Below are 18409 nucleotides of genomic sequence, written 5' to 3' on the forward strand. Positions count from 1 at the left end.
TTAGGCCACAGTCTCATCTCCGAAGTAGGAAAATCCTTTGAACTCATCTTGGTTGATCTGCTTGATGATGCTGTCGTCCACCGGAGTCAGGACGGGTTCTTCACGTGTAAAGTCCTGGTCAAAGTTATTCACATCCCTTTTGGTTTTCTGGAAGAGAAAGAGAACGAAAGAGAGAGAGACGATATAAAGACAGTGTAAAGTGAATTCAGACATTTTCTTCTAAACACATTAAATAGGTCATGAATGTATTTCTAAAAAAGGTGTAAAAAGCATTTCAACCATTTAGATTTGAATTGTGGAGCTAGGCTTCACAAACTGTGTTTCAAGATTTCTGTGTTCAGGATTTAGTGATTAGCATAAACCCGCCCCTGCTGCTGTAGAGGTATAAATACATTCAGCACACACTACTACTACTACAGTCTACAGTTAGCCAGTTAGCTGACGAGCTAGCCACCGAGTTAGCCGACGAGCTAGCAGCCGAGCTAGCCACCGAGTTAGCCAACGAGCTACCAGCCGAATTCGCAGCAGAAAGCTCTCAGACGTAGCATCCATGTTTCTGGCAGGCGGGGAGTTCCTGTCCTCTGAAAAGAAGCCAATGCGGAAGTAACTTAGAGCTGCATTCTATCAAAAAGCCACCAGGGGGCGACCGTTTTGTGTTCAAAAAGACGTCCGGCTTTATACAAGTCAATGGAGAATTCACCAACTTCTCACTTGATTTCTAACCTCAGTAAACGTTTTCAAAATGTGTTTATGGTCTCAATCGCTAGTTTAAAGCCTTCTTCAATGCAGTATGATGTTCATTTGGGACATTTTGGCCTCCCTGATTTTATATTTGACGATAAAGCAAGCTACGTGGCTACGTTGTGATTGACAGGTTGATTGACCAATGTCCTTGAGATCCAGCCCTCGCAACCAATCGCAGCGTCCCCGCTCCGCCGTTAGTCCCGCCCATACTTCCGTTCATGACTCCGCCTCATGCCCATATAAGTAGAATCCGTGTTCATTTTTTCCCGGCATGCACCTGAAATTTTCAAGATGGCGCTGCCTAGATTCGATACTATTGGCTTCCGAGCAGCAGTCCACAAACCAATGGGTGACGTCACAGATGTTACGTCCATTTCTTATATACAGTCTATGGTTTCTGGTAGAGGTGGTGACTTTGATTGACAGGTGACACTTGGTAGGGGGCGGGGCTTCAGCGTTTGGGAGCAGAGAAAGAGGCTGATTTTTACACAACTTTGAAGCCTAATTTCATATATTTGGTGTTTTTTTTTAATCATTCAAATTTGGCAGGGTGGTTAACAACACACTTTTCTGTGGTATGTCAAACTCAGAACACATATTTATTCTTACTTTACACTGACTTTAAGAGTTTAAACATCGTCTCTTAGAAGCATCTTACTTGTTTAACAATCTTTCTGAAACATCACAAGAATATTTTCTTATCAGTTTCTGCTAGGGGAGACTTCAGACATTATCACATTTTATTACATTTTACATTCAGTGTGTGTGTGTGTGTGTGTGTGTGTGTGTGGACTCACGATGCGTGGTTTGAACGGTGGTCTGACTCTTCTCTGCTCCAGCAGCGTCCAGTCGATCTCTCTGAAGAACGAATGATGCTTGATGGCTTCCTCCAAACCCTGAGCCAGCACGCAGCCCAGACGCTTGTTGGGACTCTTCGTCATGAACTGAGAACGGACAGAAAAGGTAGAGAGAGAGAGAGAGAGAGAGAGAGAGAGAGAGAGAGAGAGAGAGAGAGATGAACACAGACAGGAATAAAAGGAGATTAGTTGTTTTCTTTCATTGAATACAAGACGTCATAATAACAAAAATGAGCTAAATGTATTTTTAGCTCTTCATAATTGAAAAGGAAGACAGATTGTTAGACTTAAATATCAGTTTTGTTGGACCATGTTCAGCTAAAAATATATTTATATATATATTTATCAGAGGTGGATGGTTGAGAAGTACATTTACCCAAATACTGAGCTCAAGTTAACATTTTGAAGCACTTTGAGTTTTTAAATGTTCTGCTACTTTAGGCAAGGCAGTTTTATTTATATAGCGCATTTCTTACACAATGGCAACTCAATGTGCTTTACATAAAACACAAAAACATGCAATTTGAGAAACATTAAAACATAAAATTAACCCCCCCATAATAAAAACAAAGTACAGAAACATAGAAAGAGAGAAATAAAATGCTAGAATAGAGCATTAAATATAAGATTGCAGCATAAAATAATAAATTAGCTTTAAAATCATTAAAAGGACAGAGTGCAAATGAAAGATTAAAATGTAAAGTGCTTTAAAAGAGCTCAATCATAAGCTCAGGAGAAGAGAAATGTTTTTAACCTGGATTTAAAAATGATTTCAGTTCTACTGGTAGTTTGTTCCAATTGTGTAAAAGCTGCTTCATCATGTTTAGTTTGAACTCTGGGCTCAACTATGTCACTTTATACTTCCACTTCACTGCATTCATTAAAGTTTTACATTCAATAAAATAAAGCTTCTGCATTATTAAATCAGAGGTGTAGCAGTGTCTTGTCATGTTTCAGATGTCTGTGAGTTGTAGGTTCCTTTAAATTTCACTTTAAATGAATAAAAACCCAAAGAAGTAAAACTTATGTATTGAAAACTTGCAAAAAATGACAAAAATGATCACTTTAAAGTCACTCAGATTTAATTTGTGAATCTTATTAAGTCCTGAAGATCAAATTATAACAACACAATGCTGCTTAAGCTCCGTCATCAGCATTAAAATGTACTTTATTAAACATTTTTAATATTGTCAAAGTCAGATTTTCACTTTAATACTCGAAGTTCAGTCTGCTGCTAATATTTATGTATTTTTACTTAAGTAGCATTTTAAATACAGGACTTTTACTTTCATTGGAGTAAATTCTGCTATTACTTTATTTCTTCCACTGCTGGTTTTTTAAGTGTCATCCGTGGAGGACGTGAAGTCTCTGGGTTTGTTTGTTTGACCTGTTTATGGCAGCGGACGGCTCACACCAAGGGAAAGAAAAATTCACACAATCACTAAAAGAACCAAAAATAGTTCAAATGACGAGCGTCCACAGGCTGCCTAGGAAGTCACTTCTGTGGAGTTCAAGAAAAATAAACTGGAAAGAAGAAAAAAAAAAGAAATCAAGGTTGAGGGGAATAAAGGACAAACACACAAGAAGGACGTGAATGAAAACAGTCAGATCCGTTGTTTTCTCTCTGAGCCGACAAGCTTTTATATCGCTGCTTTTTAAATCCTGCTGACTCATCAGGAAATGTGACTTTCCTCAAACTTTCCAGAAAAGGAGCAGATTGTGTGTTTGTGTGTGTGTGTGTGTGCGCATGTGTGTGTGTGTGTGAGAAGAAGGACACCACTCAAGTCTGTGTGTTCATGATGAAACTAGAGCCAGAGGAACAAGGAGCTTACCTTCAAACTATTTATTGATACTATTTCTTATTAGCAGCATCTCCGGCTAAAGCTCTGGTTGCCCGGCAACCTCACTGACATGATAACAGTCCACAGGTAAATATCAGGATGACGTTAGTTAAGAAGAATAATGTGTTTTGTTGTTTGTGTTTGGTTCAGTGATAAATAAAGCAATTCAAAAATATCTTTAAAAATAGTTTTAAAAGCATGTATTTCCATCCTGAAAGAAAGATTCCACTTTTTCTCCATTATCCTTCCTGTCGTCCTCCTGGGTCAAATTGACCCCGTCTGTTTTGACTGTTCCTTCCTTCCTTACTTCCTTCCCCAGTTCCTTCACTACCTTCCCTCTTTCCTCTCCATTACCTTCCTTCTTTCCTCTGTCCTTCTTTCCTTCCCTCCTTCATTCTCTCTTTCTTTCCTCTCCATTACCTTCCTTCTTTCCTCTGTCCTTCTTTCCTTCCCTCCTTCCTTCTCTCTTTCTTTCCTCTCCATTACCTTCCTTCTTTCCTTCCTCCCTCCTTCCTTCCTTCCTTCTTTCCTCCCTCCCTCCTCCTTCCTTCCTTCCTCCCTCCTTTCCTTTCTCCTTTCCTTCTTTCCTTCCTTATTCCTTCCTTCCTCCCTCCTTTCCTTCCTTCCTCTTTCCTTCCTTGACTGGAGGACAACAGGAGGGTTAAAAGGTTTTTTTGGGGGGCATTTTTTCCTTTATCTGAATCAATATTTCAAGTCTAGATAATATACAGAAAAGTTGAAGTTGGTAAAAGTTGAATTTGAGGCAACATCTGTGACATCGAGCTCTACAAACCAAACATGACTTGACTTTTTTTTTTTTTTTAGCACTCTTTAACATTTTATAAACTGGCAGAAAACTGTCTCTCTCCAAATGGAAACAGAGGTTCTTCTTAAATGTTTAAAAAACTGTGAGCGAGTGGGTGAAACACGCTGCTCAGCCATGTGACCTCAAGTCCTTCAGCGGGGGACAACGCGTCCAATCGGAGCTCAGAGTCCCGGTCAAGTGACTGGTCAGAGTCCAAGACATTGTCCAACATAAACACACACACTTTCCCACAAGGCCTTGCAGTCAAACTCCACCAACAGCCAAGGTAAACGCAAGGCTTGTGATGGAAAAACTGGATGGACAAATAAATGGACGGACAAGTGGCATTACACACACACACACACACACACACACACACACACATGCACACACACACACACACACACACACATGGAGTCAAACACAGTGGGGAATTATCCAATGTTCTTGCAGTGGCAGGACAGGAAACATGGATCAACGTATGACACCAGGAAAAAAAAAAAAAAAAAAAAGCTGCATTCACTCACATGTGACAGTAACAAACACAAAACTACAGTGACAGAAAGAACAGATGGAGCCAAAAAAAAGAAAGAACGGACTAAAAGAAAACAAGAGACTCAGACACACAGAAACTAAGACATCAACAGTTGACAGTGAATCCTGAATCCTTATTTAGCGCTTTAAGGAGTCATTAATATATTATTTTTCTTAACCCTCCTGTTGTCCTCGAGTCAAGGAGTCAAGGAAGGAAGGAAGGAAGGAAGGAAGGAAGGAAGGGAAGGAGGGAGGGAGCAAGGGAGGGAGGAAGGACAGGAGGGAGGGAGGAAAGAAAGGAGGAAGAAAGGAAGGGAGGAAAGGAGGGAGGAAGAAAGGAAGGGAGGAAAAGAGGGAGGAAGGAAAGGAGGGAGGGAAGAAAGAAAGGAGGAAGGAAGGAAGGAGGAAGGGAAGGAAGGAAGAAAGAAGGAAGGAAGGAAGGAAAGAAGGAACAATCGAACCAGGCGGGGTCAATTTGACCCGTGATGACGACACAAAGGTTAATTAGGAACTTTAATTTGAATGCAGGCAATAAAATAATAGTATTCAAACTGTAATGAAACTGTTTGAATATAAAATTGTATAGTCTATAAGTGCAGACATAATAATAATCTGAGCAATACAATACAATGTAATGTGCAATATATGTATTTACTATTATTCATTTGCCTGTTTATTTATTCATTTATTTTACATTTGAGTCATGGTTATTTGTGCTCTTGTTATCCTTTATCATTTTATCTTCCGTCTCTATACAAGTCAATGGAGAATTCACCAACTTCTCACTTGATTTCTAACCTCAGTAAACGTTTTCAAAATGTGTTTATGGTCTCAATCGCTAGTTTAAAGCCTTCTTCAATGCAGTATGATGTTCATTTGGGACATTTTGGCCTCCCTGATTTTATATGTGACGATAAAGCAGGGTATGCATTAGGGCGTGGCTACGTCCTGATTGACAGGTTGATTGACCAATGTCCTCGAGATCCAGCCCTCGCAACCATAGCAACCTCCCCCGCTCCGCCCATGGCCCCGCCTCATGCCCATATAAGTAGAATCCGTGTTTTTATTTTTCCCAGCATGCACCTGAAATTTTCAAGATGGCGCTGCCTAGATTGGAAACTATTGGCTTCCGAGCAGCAGTCCACAAACCAATGGGTGACGTCACGGATGTTATGTCCATTTCTTTTATACAGTCTATAAAAAAACCCAAATTGAGTCGAGTCGAGCCGAGTCATGCTAGAACTGTAAAGTAGAAAAGCTCCATAAGAAGTGGTGAAGTAGTGTGATGATGACTAATGACTTGTAAGAAAGCAGCTGGTACACTTTACAACAATAACTCAGCCGTTAGTTTAACACAGAAACGAGTCAGTGAAGGCATCAGATGAGTGAACTCCGTGACCTCGGCTGACTCAGCGTAATCTAGCAGCTGTATGATACCACACAGCAAAATAAAAGAGACTAGACTGAACAGTACCATGTTATCTGATGGATGCCGCTATGCTTATGATAGTCACAGCTGATTGCCTTTATGCTACATTAAAGTAAATGAGTTCAGACTAATTGGAAAAAGTGAGTTCATTGATGTGCGATAAGGAAGCTTTGGTGTTTTTTTTAAAAATAGAAAATAAAAAAAGATGCAAAGATGTCCCAACACTTTGTTAACCCTCCTGTTGTCCTTGAGTTAAGGAAGGAAGGGAGGGAGGAAGAAGGAAGGAAGGAAAGGAGGGAGGAAAGAGGAAGGAAAGGAGGGAAGTAAAGGAGGGAGGAAGGAAAGGAGGGAGGAAAGAAAGAAAGAAGGAGGGAAGGAAGGAAGGAAAGAAGGAAGGAAAGGAAGGAGGGAGGAAGGAAAGAGAGAAGGAGGGAAGGAAGAAGGAAAGAAGGAGGGAGGAAGGAAAGGAGGGAGGAAAGAAAGAGAGAAGGAGGGAAGGAAAGGAGGGAGGAAAGAAAGAAAGAAGGAGGGAAGGAAGGAAGGAAAGAAGGAAGGAAAGGAAGGAGGGAGGAAGGAAAGAGAGAAGGAGGGAAGGAAGAAGGAAAGAAGGTGGGAGGAAGGAAAGGAGGGAGGAAAGAAAGAGAGAAGGAGGGAAGGAAGAAGGAAAGAAGGAGGGAGGAAGGAAAGAGAGAAGGAGGGAAGGAAGAAGGAAAGAAGGAGGGAGGAAGGAAAGGAGGGAAGAAAGAAAGAGAGAAGGAGGAAGGGAGGGAGGGAGGAAGGAAAGAGAGAAGGAGGGAAGGAAGAAGGAAAGAAGGAGGGAGGAAGGAAAGAGAGAAGGAGGGAAGTAAAGGAGGGAGGAAGTAAAGGAGGGAGGAAAGAAGGAAGGAAAGGAGGGAGGAAAGAAGGAAAGAGAGAAGGAGGGAAGGAAGAAGGAAAGAAGGAAAGAGAGAAGGAGGGAAGGAAGAAGGAGGGAGGAAGGAAAGATAGAAGGAGGGAAGGAAGAAGGAAAGAAGGAAGGAAGGGAGGGAGGAAAGAAGGAAGGAAAGGAAGGAGGGAGGAAGGAAAGAGAGAAGGAGGGAAGGAAGAAGGAAAGAGAAGGAAGGAAGGAAGAAGGAAAGAAGGAAGGGAGGAAGGAAAGAGAGAAGGAGGGAAGGAAGAAGGAAAGAAGAAGGAAGGAAATGAAGGAGGAAGGAGGGAGGGAGGAAGGAAAGGAGGGAGGAAGGAAAGGAGGGAAGAAAGAAAGAGAGAAGGAGGGAAGGAAGAAGGAAAGAAGGAAGGAAAGGAGGGAGGAAAGAAGGACAGGGTCAATTTGACCCGGGAGGACGACAAAAAGGATAATATAGTTTCTTTTATAAAAGGTAGAGACAGAGAGACAGAGAGGTAGTGAGTCTATTGCTTCTTGCTAACTGTGCAGAAATGTCACCACTGATGTTATCGTCACACATATTTGATTTTCGTCTGAGGGGGGGTGAGGGGGGGGGCGGTTTGTTCTGACTGCATGCAAACTGTAGAGTAGAGATTTGAGATTTGGCACAACAACATGCACTAGAAAAGAAAGACAAAAAAAATCAGAAAAGGTCAAAAAAGAATAAACTAAAAAGTGACTAAAATTGTTTTTTATAGTATAAGTGTTACTGGAGTTTTGACATTTGGATATAAACTGTACCAAAGTTTAACTGTAGAGCTTTAACTAATGATTATTTATATTATTAATTATTGATTGATGAAATAATATAGACTTTTTCTTTCTTAATGTCCGTGTAAAGTAAGAATAAATATGTGTTCTGAGTTTAACATACCACAGAAAAGTGTGTTGTTAACCACCCTGCCAAATTTGAATGATTAAAAAAAATCGCCAAATATATGAAATTAGGCTTCAAAGTTGTGTAAAAATCAGCCTCTTTCTCTGCTCCCAAACGCTGTGGGCGTGGCCTCTGAGTCCGATGAAGCCCCGCCCCCTACCAAGTGTCACCTGTCAATCAAAGTCACCACCTCTACCAGAAACATGGACGCTACGTCTAAGAGCTTTCTGCGGCTAACTCAGCTGCTAGCTCAGCGGCTAACTCAGCTGCTAGCTCGATGACTAACTCAGCAGCTAGCTCGGTGACTAGCTCTGTGGCTAACTCAGCTAACTGGCTAACTGTAGACTGTAGTAGTAGTAGTGTGTGCTGAATGTGTTTATACCTCTACAGCAGCAGGGGCGGGTTTATACCTATAAATGGTTGAAATGCTTTTTACACCTTTTTTAGAAATACATTTATGACCTATTTAATGTGTTTAGAAGAAAATGAATTCACTTTACACAGTCTTTAAAAACGGACTCAAAATGATTAATTGGGTATTTAAATAGTTGGCTAATCATGGCAGCTCTATTAGACTATTGGAAAAAGCATCTATACAGTATTACTACACTTCTAATACCAAAGATCAACCCTGATAAATAACGGTAACTGACCGCTTTGAGGATGGACACGGCCTCCTTGCTGAGCCACACAGGATAGAGAACGTCGTCATGGAGGATGGACTCAAACAGGTCGTCTTCATTGTCGGCTTCAAAGGGCGGCTGGCCTGCCATCATCTCGTACATCAGCACTCCCAGAGCCCACCAGTCCACCGACGGGCCGTAATCCAGCTCTTGGAGGATCTAAAAAAAAAAAACACTCATGATGAAACAAGGCTGGAGAATTCAAAGAATGATTACACAAGAGTACAGAAGGAAAGGGTAAAGGAAAAGAGGGAGGAAGGAAGGAAGGAAGGAAGGGAGGAAAGGAGGAAGGAAGGAAAGGAGTAAGGAGGGAGTAAGGAAGGAGGGAAGGAAAGGGGTAAGGAAAGGAAGGAAGGGAGTAAGGAGGAAGGAAGGAAGGAAGGAAGGAAGGAAGGAAGGAAAGGAGGAAAAGAGGATGGAAGGCAGGAAGGAAGGAAGGAAGGAAAGGAGGAAAAGAGAGAGGAAGGAAGGAAGGAGGGAAGGAAAGGAGTAAGGAATGGAGGGAGGGAGGAAAGGAGGAAGGAAGGAAGGGAGTAAGGAGGGAGGGAGGAAGGAAGGAAAGGAGGAAAAGAAGGGGGGAGGAAGGAAGGAAAGGAGTAAGGAAAGGAGGGAAAGAGAGAGGAAGGAAAGAAGGAGAGAAGGAAAGGAGGAAGGAAGGAGGGAAGGAAAGGAGGAAGGAAGGAAGGGAGTAAGGAGGGAGGGAGGAAGGAGGGAAAGGAGGAAAAGAAGGAGGGAGGAAGGAAGGAAAGGAGTAAGGAAGAAAAGAGGGATGGAGGAAGGAAGGAAGGAAAGGAGAGAGGAAGGAAGGAAAGGAGTAAGGAGGGAGGGAGGAAGGAAGTATGGAAGGAGGAGAGAGCAAAGAAAGAGGGAAGGAGGGGAAGAACGAAGGAAAAATTAAAGAAAGAGGAAGGAAGGAAGGAAGGAAAGAAGGAACAGTCAAAAGAGATGGGGTCAATTTGACCCGGGAGGACGACAGGAGGGTTAAATCTATGCTCATGAGACTGATTACAACAAGCTAAAGTATTTTTAAGGGATGAATTTTAGTACTTTTGGTTTCATAAGCACAGTTCTAAGAAAAGGCTCATGGAGCACTTCCAATAAATATAGTGAAATCTGAGACCAGCTGCTGCTTGATCTTTATAAAGACCTTTGATACTGTTATCCACTGAATTACTCAACACACTGCACTGTGTGTTGGTGTGAATATTATTTCTCACAGAACTGGTTTTAATGCTTATTTGTGCACTGGTGATCTTCACTTATAGTCTAATAACTGTCCCAACAACCCTTCCTTTGGGGTAAACAAGGGGAAACCACAAGGGTCTATATTATCACTCTTAAAGTTTGTGTAAAGTAAGAATAAATATGTGTTCTGAGTTTGACATACCACAGAAAAGTGTGTTGTTAACCACCCTGCCAAATTTGAATGATTAAAAAAATCGCCAAATATATGAAATTAGGCTTCAAAGTTGTGTAAAAATCAGCCTCTTTCTCTGCTGCCAAACATCTGCCATCCAGTGCTCTTTTCCTTCCTTCCATCTGTCCTTCCTACCTTCCTTTTTTCCTTTCTTCGTTCCTTCCTTCCTTTCTTCCTTCTGTCCTTCCTTCCATTCTTCCTTCTGTCCTTCCTTCCATCTGTCCTTCCTTCCTTTCTTCCTTCTGTCCTTCCTTCCATCTGTCCTTCCTACCTTTCTTCCTTCTGTCCTTCTGTCCTTCCTACCTTCCTTTTTTCCTTTCTTCGTTCCTTCCTTCCTTCTGTCCTTCCTTCCTTTCTTCCTTCTGTCCTTCCTTCCATTCTTCCTTCTGTCCTTTCTTCCTTCTGTCCTTCCTACCTTTCTTCCTTCTGTCCTTCTGTCCTTCCTACCTTAATTTTTTCCTTTCTTCGTTCGTTCCTTTCTTTCTTCCTTCCATCTGTCCTTCCTTCCTTTCTCCCTTCCTTCTGTCTGCCCGTCCTTCACTATCTCTCTTTCCTACCTTTCTTCCCTCCTTCCTTTTACCTGTCTTCCCTTCCTTCCCTTCTTATTTCCTTCCTTCCTTTCTCCCTTCTTTCCCTCCATCTTTTTAATGATCCGGCCCACATGAGATCAAATTGGTCTGTACGTGGCCCTTGAATGAAAATGAGTTTGACTCCTCTGCCAAACTTGGGAAACATTATAAATAGATATTATAGATGGTATAATTAACAAATGTCTCATCCCACTTTCTGATTTTAAACTTTAAAGTCTTTTTAGTGTCTTTGTGTTTCTGTGATCGTTCCTTCCTTCCATCTATCCTTCCATCCTTCCTTCTGTCCTTCCTTCCTTTCTTCCTTCTGTCCTTCCTACCTTTCTTCCTTCTGTCCTTCCTACCATCTGTCCTTCCTCTCTTTCTTCCTTCTGTCCTTCCTTCCATCTGTCCTTCCTACCTTTCTTCCTTCTGTCCTTCCTTCCTTTCTCCCTTCCTTCTGTCTGCCCGTCCTTCACTATCTCTCTTTCCTACCTTTCTTCCCTCCTTCCTTTTACCTGTCTTCCCTTCCTTCCCTTCTTATTTCCTTCCTTCCTTTCTCCCTTCTTTCCCTCCATCTTTTTAATGATCCGGCCCACATGAGATCAAATTGGTCTGTACGTGGCCCTTGAATGAAAATGAGTTTGACTCCTCTGCCAAACTTGGGAAACATTATAAATAGATATTATAGATGGTATAATTAACAAATGTCTCATCCCACTTTCTGATTTTAAACTTTAAAGTCTTTTTAGTGTCTTTGTGTTTCTGTGATCGTTCCTTCCTTCCATCTATCCTTCCATCCTTCCTTCTGTCCTTCCTTCCTTTCTTCCTTCTGTCCTTCCTACCTTTCTTCCTTCTGTCCTTCCTACCATCTGTCCTTCCTCTCTTTCTTCCTTCTGTCCTTCCTTCCATCTGTCCTTCCTACCTTTCTTCCTTCTGTCCTTCCTTCCTTTCTCCCTTCCTTCTGTCTGCCCGTCCTTCACTATCTCTCTTTCCTACCTTTCTTCCCTTCTTCCTTTTGTCTCTCTTTCCTTCCTTCCCTTTTTCCTTCTTTCCCTCCATCTTTTTAATGATCCGGCCCACATGAGATCAAATTGGTCTGTATGTGACCCTTGAATGAAAATGAGTTTGACACCAATGATTTAAATTCTAGTTAACCCTCATGTAAATATATTGTATAATTAACAAATGTCTCATCCCACTGTCTGATTTTAAACTTTAAAGTGTGATTGTTTCTGCTGCTGTGTGAGCTTTTGTTATGCCTGACTATGTTTGCTTTCTTTTTCTCTCTTCTGCTCTACTCAGGTCTCTCTTATAAAACGAGATCGTGATCACAGTGAGATGACCAGATTACAGAAATGATACATCCAGTGTTTCCATCACATTTTGAGTACAGTGAAACATACAGCAGGGTATCGTCTGCAAATAGGCGGACGTTGACATTTGATTCACCCTACCCTTTCTTTCCTTCCTTCCTTCCTCCTTCTCTCTTCCTTCCTTTCCTTCCTCTCTCCTTCCTTCCTTCCTTCCTCCCTTCCTCCTCCTCTCTTTCTTTCCTTCCTCTCTTTCCTGCCTTCCATCTTTCTTCCTTTCCTTCTTCGCTTTCCTCCTTTCCATCTTTCTTTCCACCATCTTTCTTCCTTCCTTCCTTGCTTCCTCCCTTCCTCCTTTTCTCTTCCTTTCCTTCCTCTCTTTCCTCCTTTCCGTCTTTCTTTCCTCCATCTTTCTTCCTTTCTTCCTTTCCTTCCTCCCTCCTTCTCTCTTTCTTTCCTCCACCCTACCCTTTCCTTCCTTCCTTCGGGTCACTGGAGGTCATACCGCCCAGCACTATGTATTGATGAACATTGGGTACTGTTAGTGTGTGTGTGTGTGTGTGTGTGTGTGTGTGTGTGTGTGTGTGTGTGTGTGTATGTGGTCACCTCAGGAGCGATGTAGTCAGGTGTACCACAGAAGGTAGTCGTGGTAACGCCGTTAAGGATTCCCTCCTTGCACATACCAAAGTCCGCTAGCTTACAGTGACCCTCCGCATCCAACAGTATGTTGTCCAGCTTCAAGTCTCTGCAGAGGAGGAGGAGATAAGGAGCATAAGTGAAAAGAAGAGTTAGCAAGGAATAGCTACATTACAATAACATGCATCAAGTTTCAAGTTTGTCATTTACACGAAATTTGTCCTCAGGTCCAGCAGCTTACAATACAATGAGTAAGTCTAAAAGATAAGCTATAATAAAAAAAATCACAGACTCAAGCTAAAAGAATATATAAATAAAACAACGCTATATAATAATTAGGGCTGTCAACGCTAACGCATTAATCGCGATTAGATTAATGCAATCCATAACGCGTTTTTTTATCGCATTTTAATTTTGCAAGCCTTTTTGTCCCTTCTACTCCCCCGTAGACGGCTCCTCTAGCTGTAGCGCTATGCTTTGAAGTGGCCTCCTGCAGTAAACCTACCGCGCTGATGGAAAGTAAGAGAGCTACTGGACTTTTGAACGGCTTGTTTAACTTTAAAACACTTCCAGACGCTTCAGTTGACAAGTCAAAAGTAAAATGCAACCTGTGTCAAACGGAGTTTAACTACCACCGGAGTACGTGGAGTTTGAGTTAGCACCTCCACGCTGAAATGTAAAATAACAGGATTTTAAACATGCAATTCAAAACGCGATTAATTGCGATTAACTATGTAAATTCTGTGATTAATCGCGATTAAAATAATTAATCGTTTGACAGCCCTAAGAATAATATATATATATATAATAAATAACCAATAAGCAGTGTAGTAGATTAAAAGACAGAGCAGCATGTTGTATGAGGTATGTTCGGCGAGGCAGGAGGAGGATGAAAGTGCATTCAGTGATGTATGGAGTTCATCATCATATTATATTATCAGGAAGATATTAACGATTACAAAACTTCACACAGATAAATCACACAGAAAAGCTTTGTGGTTCATATTTTGACATAGATCTGTAAAGCCCTTATATCAGGGGTGTCAAACATACGGCCCGTGGGCCAGATACGGCCCGCCGAGTGGTGCGATCCGGCCCACTTGCCATCCAGTGCTCTTTTCCTTTCTTCCTTCTGTCCTTCCTTCCATCTGTCCTTCCTTCCTTTCTTCCTTCTGTCCTGCCTTCCATCTGTCCTTCCTTCCATTCTTCCTTCTGTCCTTCCTTTCTTCCTTCTGTCCTTCCTTCCATTCTTCCTTCTGTCCTTCCTTCCTTTCTCCCTTCATTCTGTCTGTCCGTCCTTCACTATCTCTCTTTCCTACCTTTCTTCCCTCCTTCCTTTTCACTGTCTTTCCTTCCTTCCCTTCTTATTTCCTTCCTTCCCTTCTTATTTCCTTCCTTTCTTCCTTCCTTCCCTCCATCTTTTTAATGATCCGGCCCACATGAGATCAAATTGGTCTGTATGTGGCCCTTGAATGAAAATGAGTTTGACACCTCTGCTTTATATTATATGCAATTTAAATGTTTCAGATGATTTTAAAGACATTTCATGAGCTCTTTGTGTGATGAATGCTTCTCATAAAACAAGCTCAAGGAAATGAATTTAACAACAATCATGATGCACAAGGTTCTCACACGCCCGCAGGTCATGTGATCATGTGATGTGCCTCCTCACGTTTATATCTCAGACAAGAGGAGAAGCATTAAAGCAGGAGGATGGGAAAGAGAGAGAGAGAGAGAGAGAGAGAGAGAGAGAGAGAGGGAGAGAGAGAGAGAGAGAGAGAGAGAGAAAGAGGGAGAAAGAGAGAGAGAGGGAAACAGAGAAAGAGAGAGAGAGAGAGAGAGAGGGAGAGAGGGAGAGAGAGCGAGAGAGAAAGAGGGAGAAAGAGAGAGAGAGGGGGAGAGAGAGAGACAGAAAGAGGGAGAGGGAGGGAGAGAGAGAGAGAAAGAAAGAGGGAGAGGGAGAGAAAGAGAGGGAGACAGAGAGAGACAGAGAGAGTGACAGAGAGAGAGAGAGAGAATGGGAGAGAGAAAGAGAGAGAGAGGGAGAAAGAGAGAGAGAGGGGGGAGGCAGAAAGAGAAAGAAAGAGAGGGACAGAGAGAGAGAGAAAGAGAGAGAGCGAGAAAGAGAGAGAGGGAAAGAGAGACAGAGAGAGAGACAGAGAGAGAGAGACAGAGGGAGAGAGAGAGAGAGGGAGAGAGACAGAAAGAGAGAGAGAGAGAGCGAGAAATAGAGAGAGAGAGAGAGAGAGAGAGAAAGAGAGAGAGAGAGAAAGAGAGAGAGAGAGAGCAGCCCCAGCAGAGATAAGAGCAGCAGTGTTGAGAGATGACAGGGTTGGTCATGAATGCAGCCGCTCTGAGTTTGATGGTTGATCGCTACAAAAATGTCAACAGCAGCTACTGCATCCATTCAGCCCGAGGTGTTTTCATAAATACAGCCGCCCTGACAAGCCGGGGAGGAGACGGGACGGGGGGGCGGAGGGGTGGGGGGGTGGGGCGGAGTGTTTCTGAAGTGAGGAGCTTATGCAACTGTTCTGTTTTTAAAAAAAAATAAAAAGCAACAGATGAACAATGGCGTGTGAGAGCTGTTGTGTCTTGCTATCCCATCATTACTTCTCTGGCAGAGGCCGAGGTATTGATTGCACTTTTATGTCCTTCCTTTCCTTCCTTCCTCCCTTCCTCTTTTCCTCCTTACTCCTTTCCTTCCTTCCTTCTCTCCTTCCTCCCTTCCCCTTTTCCTCCTCACTCCCTTCCTTCCTTCCCACCTTACTCCTTTCCTTCCTTCCTCCTGTCCTTCCTCCCTTCTTCTTATACTCCTTACTCTCTCCCTTCCTTCCTTCCTTCCCTCCTTACTCCTGTCCTTCCTCCCTTCTTCTTATACTCCTTACTCTCCTTAGACATGCAAAAAGAGAGGGAGAGAAAAAAAAAAGAAGTAGTTTTGTCTTTGTGTGGATTTTGGCATCATAAAGCGAGAAATTTCCCTTTCAGACAAGTTCAAGTTTGGGTAAATGTAAAACTTGTCGAGTCACATGAACTCCAGTTAAAACTTGAACATGTTTTCTTTGCAAGGAGTGTTTTTTAAAATCCAAAATTTTTTACCGGATTCTTTTTCCACATTATTTTGTTCCTGTATCAGATCAGCTTTGAAATATATGAACATGCATCAATAATTCACTCTTATTTTGTTAGATTTAGTTCATAACTTCCTTCCTTCTCTCCTTACTTCCTTCCTTCCCTCCTTACTCCTTTCCTTCCTTCCTCCCTTCCTCTTTTCTTCCTTACTCCCTTTCTTCCTTCCCTCCTTACTCCTGTCCTTCCTCCCTTCCTCTTTTCCTCCTTACTCCCTTCCTTCCTTCCCTCCTTACTCCTTTCCTTCCTTCCTCCCTTCCTCTTTTCCTTCTTACTCCCTTCCTTCCTTCCCTCCTTACTCCTTTCCTCCCTTCCTTCTCTCCTTCCTTACTCCCTTCCTTCCCTCCTTCCTCTTTTCCTCCTAACTCTCTTCCTTCCTTCCCTCCTTACTCCTTTCCTTCTTTCCTCCCGTCCTTCCTCTTTTCCTTCTTACTCCCTTCCTTCCTTCCTTCCTTCCCTCCTTTCCTTCCTTCCTTCCCTTTCCTTCTTACTGTCTTCCTTCCTTCTTTCCTCCCTTCCTCTTTTCCTTCTTACTCCCTTCCTTCCTTCCCTCCTTACTCCTTTCCTTCCTTCCTTCCCTCCTTACTCCTTTCCTTCCTTCCTCCTGTCCTTCCTCCCTTCCTCTTTTCCTCCTTCCTCCATTTTCCTTCCTTCCCTCCTTCCTCCTGTCCTTCCTCCTGTCCTTTCCTTCCTTCTCTCCTCACTTCCTTCCTTCTCTCCTTACTTCCTTCCTCTGTTATGAGAGACCATGAACTTTCACATGCCAGATAATCATTACAGTATATCATTAACTGTACATTCAGTATTTCATTGAGATGATGCGGTCTACGGTGGTTACAGGATATATATGGGGCTCTTGTCTAAAGGTGTAACCACCGATGGTATGCTAATGTGCCTCGAGTCTTTTGGAAAAACAGACACGTCAGGCGCAGTGAAGTTGACAGTTGGCACCGAGCCAAGTTTTTACTTAATGGTTCAAGTTGAGGTCAGCTTCTAGTGACAAGACATACTGAACATTATGAACCATCCTGAGTCCTGAGTGTTAAAATCACAGAAAGCCAAACCTTTAATTTAACCCTCCTGTCGTCCTCCCGGGTCAAATTGACCCTGTCTGTTTTGACTGTTCCTTCCTTCCTTCTTTCCTTCCTTCCTTCCTTATTTCCTCTGTCCTTCCTTCCTTCCTTCCTTCCCCCCTTTCCTTCCTTCTTTATTTCCTCTGTCTTTCCTTCCTCCCTCCCTCCTACCTTCCTTATTTCCTCCATCCTTCCTTCCTTCCTTTCCTTCCTCCCTTCCTTCTTTCCTTTCCTTTCCTCCTACCTTCCTTCCTTCCTCCTTTCCTTCTTTCCTTTCCTTTCCTCCCGTCCTTCCTTTCTGCCTCCTTCCCTCCCTCCCTCCTACCTTACTTCCTTCCTTATTTCCTCTGTCCTTCCTTCCTTTCCTTCCTCCTTTCCTTTCCTCCCGTCCTTCGTTTCTCCCTCCTTTCCTTCCTTCTTTCCTCCCTCCCTCCTGTCCTTCCTTCTTCCTCCTTTCCTTCCTTCCTCCCTCCCTTCCTTCCTTCCTCCCTCCCTCCCTCCCTTCCTCCCTCCCTTCCTTCCTCCTTTCCTTCCTTCCTCCCTCCTTTCCTTCCTTCTTCCTCCTTTCCTCCCTCCCTCCCTCCCTCCCTTCCTTCCTCCTTCCCTTCCTTCCTCCCTTCCTTCCTTCTCCCTCCTTTCCTTCCTTCTTCCTCCCTTCCTTCCTTCCTCCCTCCCTCCCTTCCTTCCTCCCTCCTTTCCTTCCTTCTCCCTTCCTCCCTTCCCTCCTTGACTTGAGGACAACAGGAGGGTTAAACTGAAGAAGAAGATGAAGTGGAGTGAGGGAGAGCTGGTTGATGAATGTTGAAGCAGAGCTGACAGCTTCCAGTAAAGTGTTTTCATATTGATTCATTGATTGCAGTTTGTTCTCCTTCCAACAAATCCATTTTGAATGTTTGAATGTTTCTACCTTGGCACAACTTCTGCTTTAAAGCATGTCTTTTTTTTTTTTTTTTACTTTATCTAACCTCCGCATTAAATCACAAACTTTCATCACTCTTACCCCCACCTACCCCCACCCCTCGCGAAAAAAACAACCCCGGGCTTGTACTGCCGAGCAGCTGAGCTTGGATACATTGACGGCTTCACAGTGAGGAAAGAAAGAGCAGCACTTGTTCTATATTTCCCCAGATGAAGAATTAAAGTGGTGACCCTCTGGCTGCCTGTTTGCATATCTCACCTACGGGCGACTCCCTGCACATTAAATCCGAATTGCACGCCCGCAGCAAGGCAAGATATAAAAAAAATAGCATATGTATTTAATGCATTTGTGATTGAATTTAAATGGCTGCTGACGTTAATCTTTGTATTACACATCACCTTCGCTGCAGGGAAATTCAATATTAAGTGGCTGCAGGTGTTCGGCAACACTAATGGAATGATATTTATCTATGTGGAGATGTTTGGTTGTGGTTTTACAGGAAGAGAAACCTGTCAGCCCAGGATACAAATGTATGCTGCATACCAGGAAATGAGCATAATTTATATAATCCTTTATTTATTGTGTTATATCATTAATTGACTTACTGCTACATCATTAAATCAGTTATTTTCATGCTGCTTTAAGTCTATATATTACTATTGTT

General features: G+C 42.7%; 1 protein-coding gene across 1 annotated transcript in view; it reads right to left on the reverse strand.

Annotated features, from left to right (window-relative positions):
- Nucleotides 1–18409, reverse strand: part of LOC128373305 (protein kinase C epsilon type-like) — a 101956-nt gene continuing 83547 nt past the window's right edge. The window contains exons 12-15 of the mRNA XM_053333594.1: nt 12598–12736; nt 8666–8854; nt 1542–1688; nt 1–147 (exon numbers count right to left, since the gene is read on the reverse strand). Of these exons, the coding sequence (XP_053189569.1) occupies nt 1–147; nt 1542–1688; nt 8666–8854; nt 12598–12736 (622 nt within the window). The remainder of the gene's footprint in view (nt 148–1541; nt 1689–8665; nt 8855–12597; nt 12737–18409) is intronic.

This window comes from Scomber japonicus, chromosome 14 (assembly GCF_027409825.1).
Source record: "Scomber japonicus isolate fScoJap1 chromosome 14, fScoJap1.pri, whole genome shotgun sequence".
Classification (NCBI taxonomy): domain Eukaryota; kingdom Metazoa; phylum Chordata; class Actinopteri; order Scombriformes; family Scombridae; genus Scomber; species Scomber japonicus.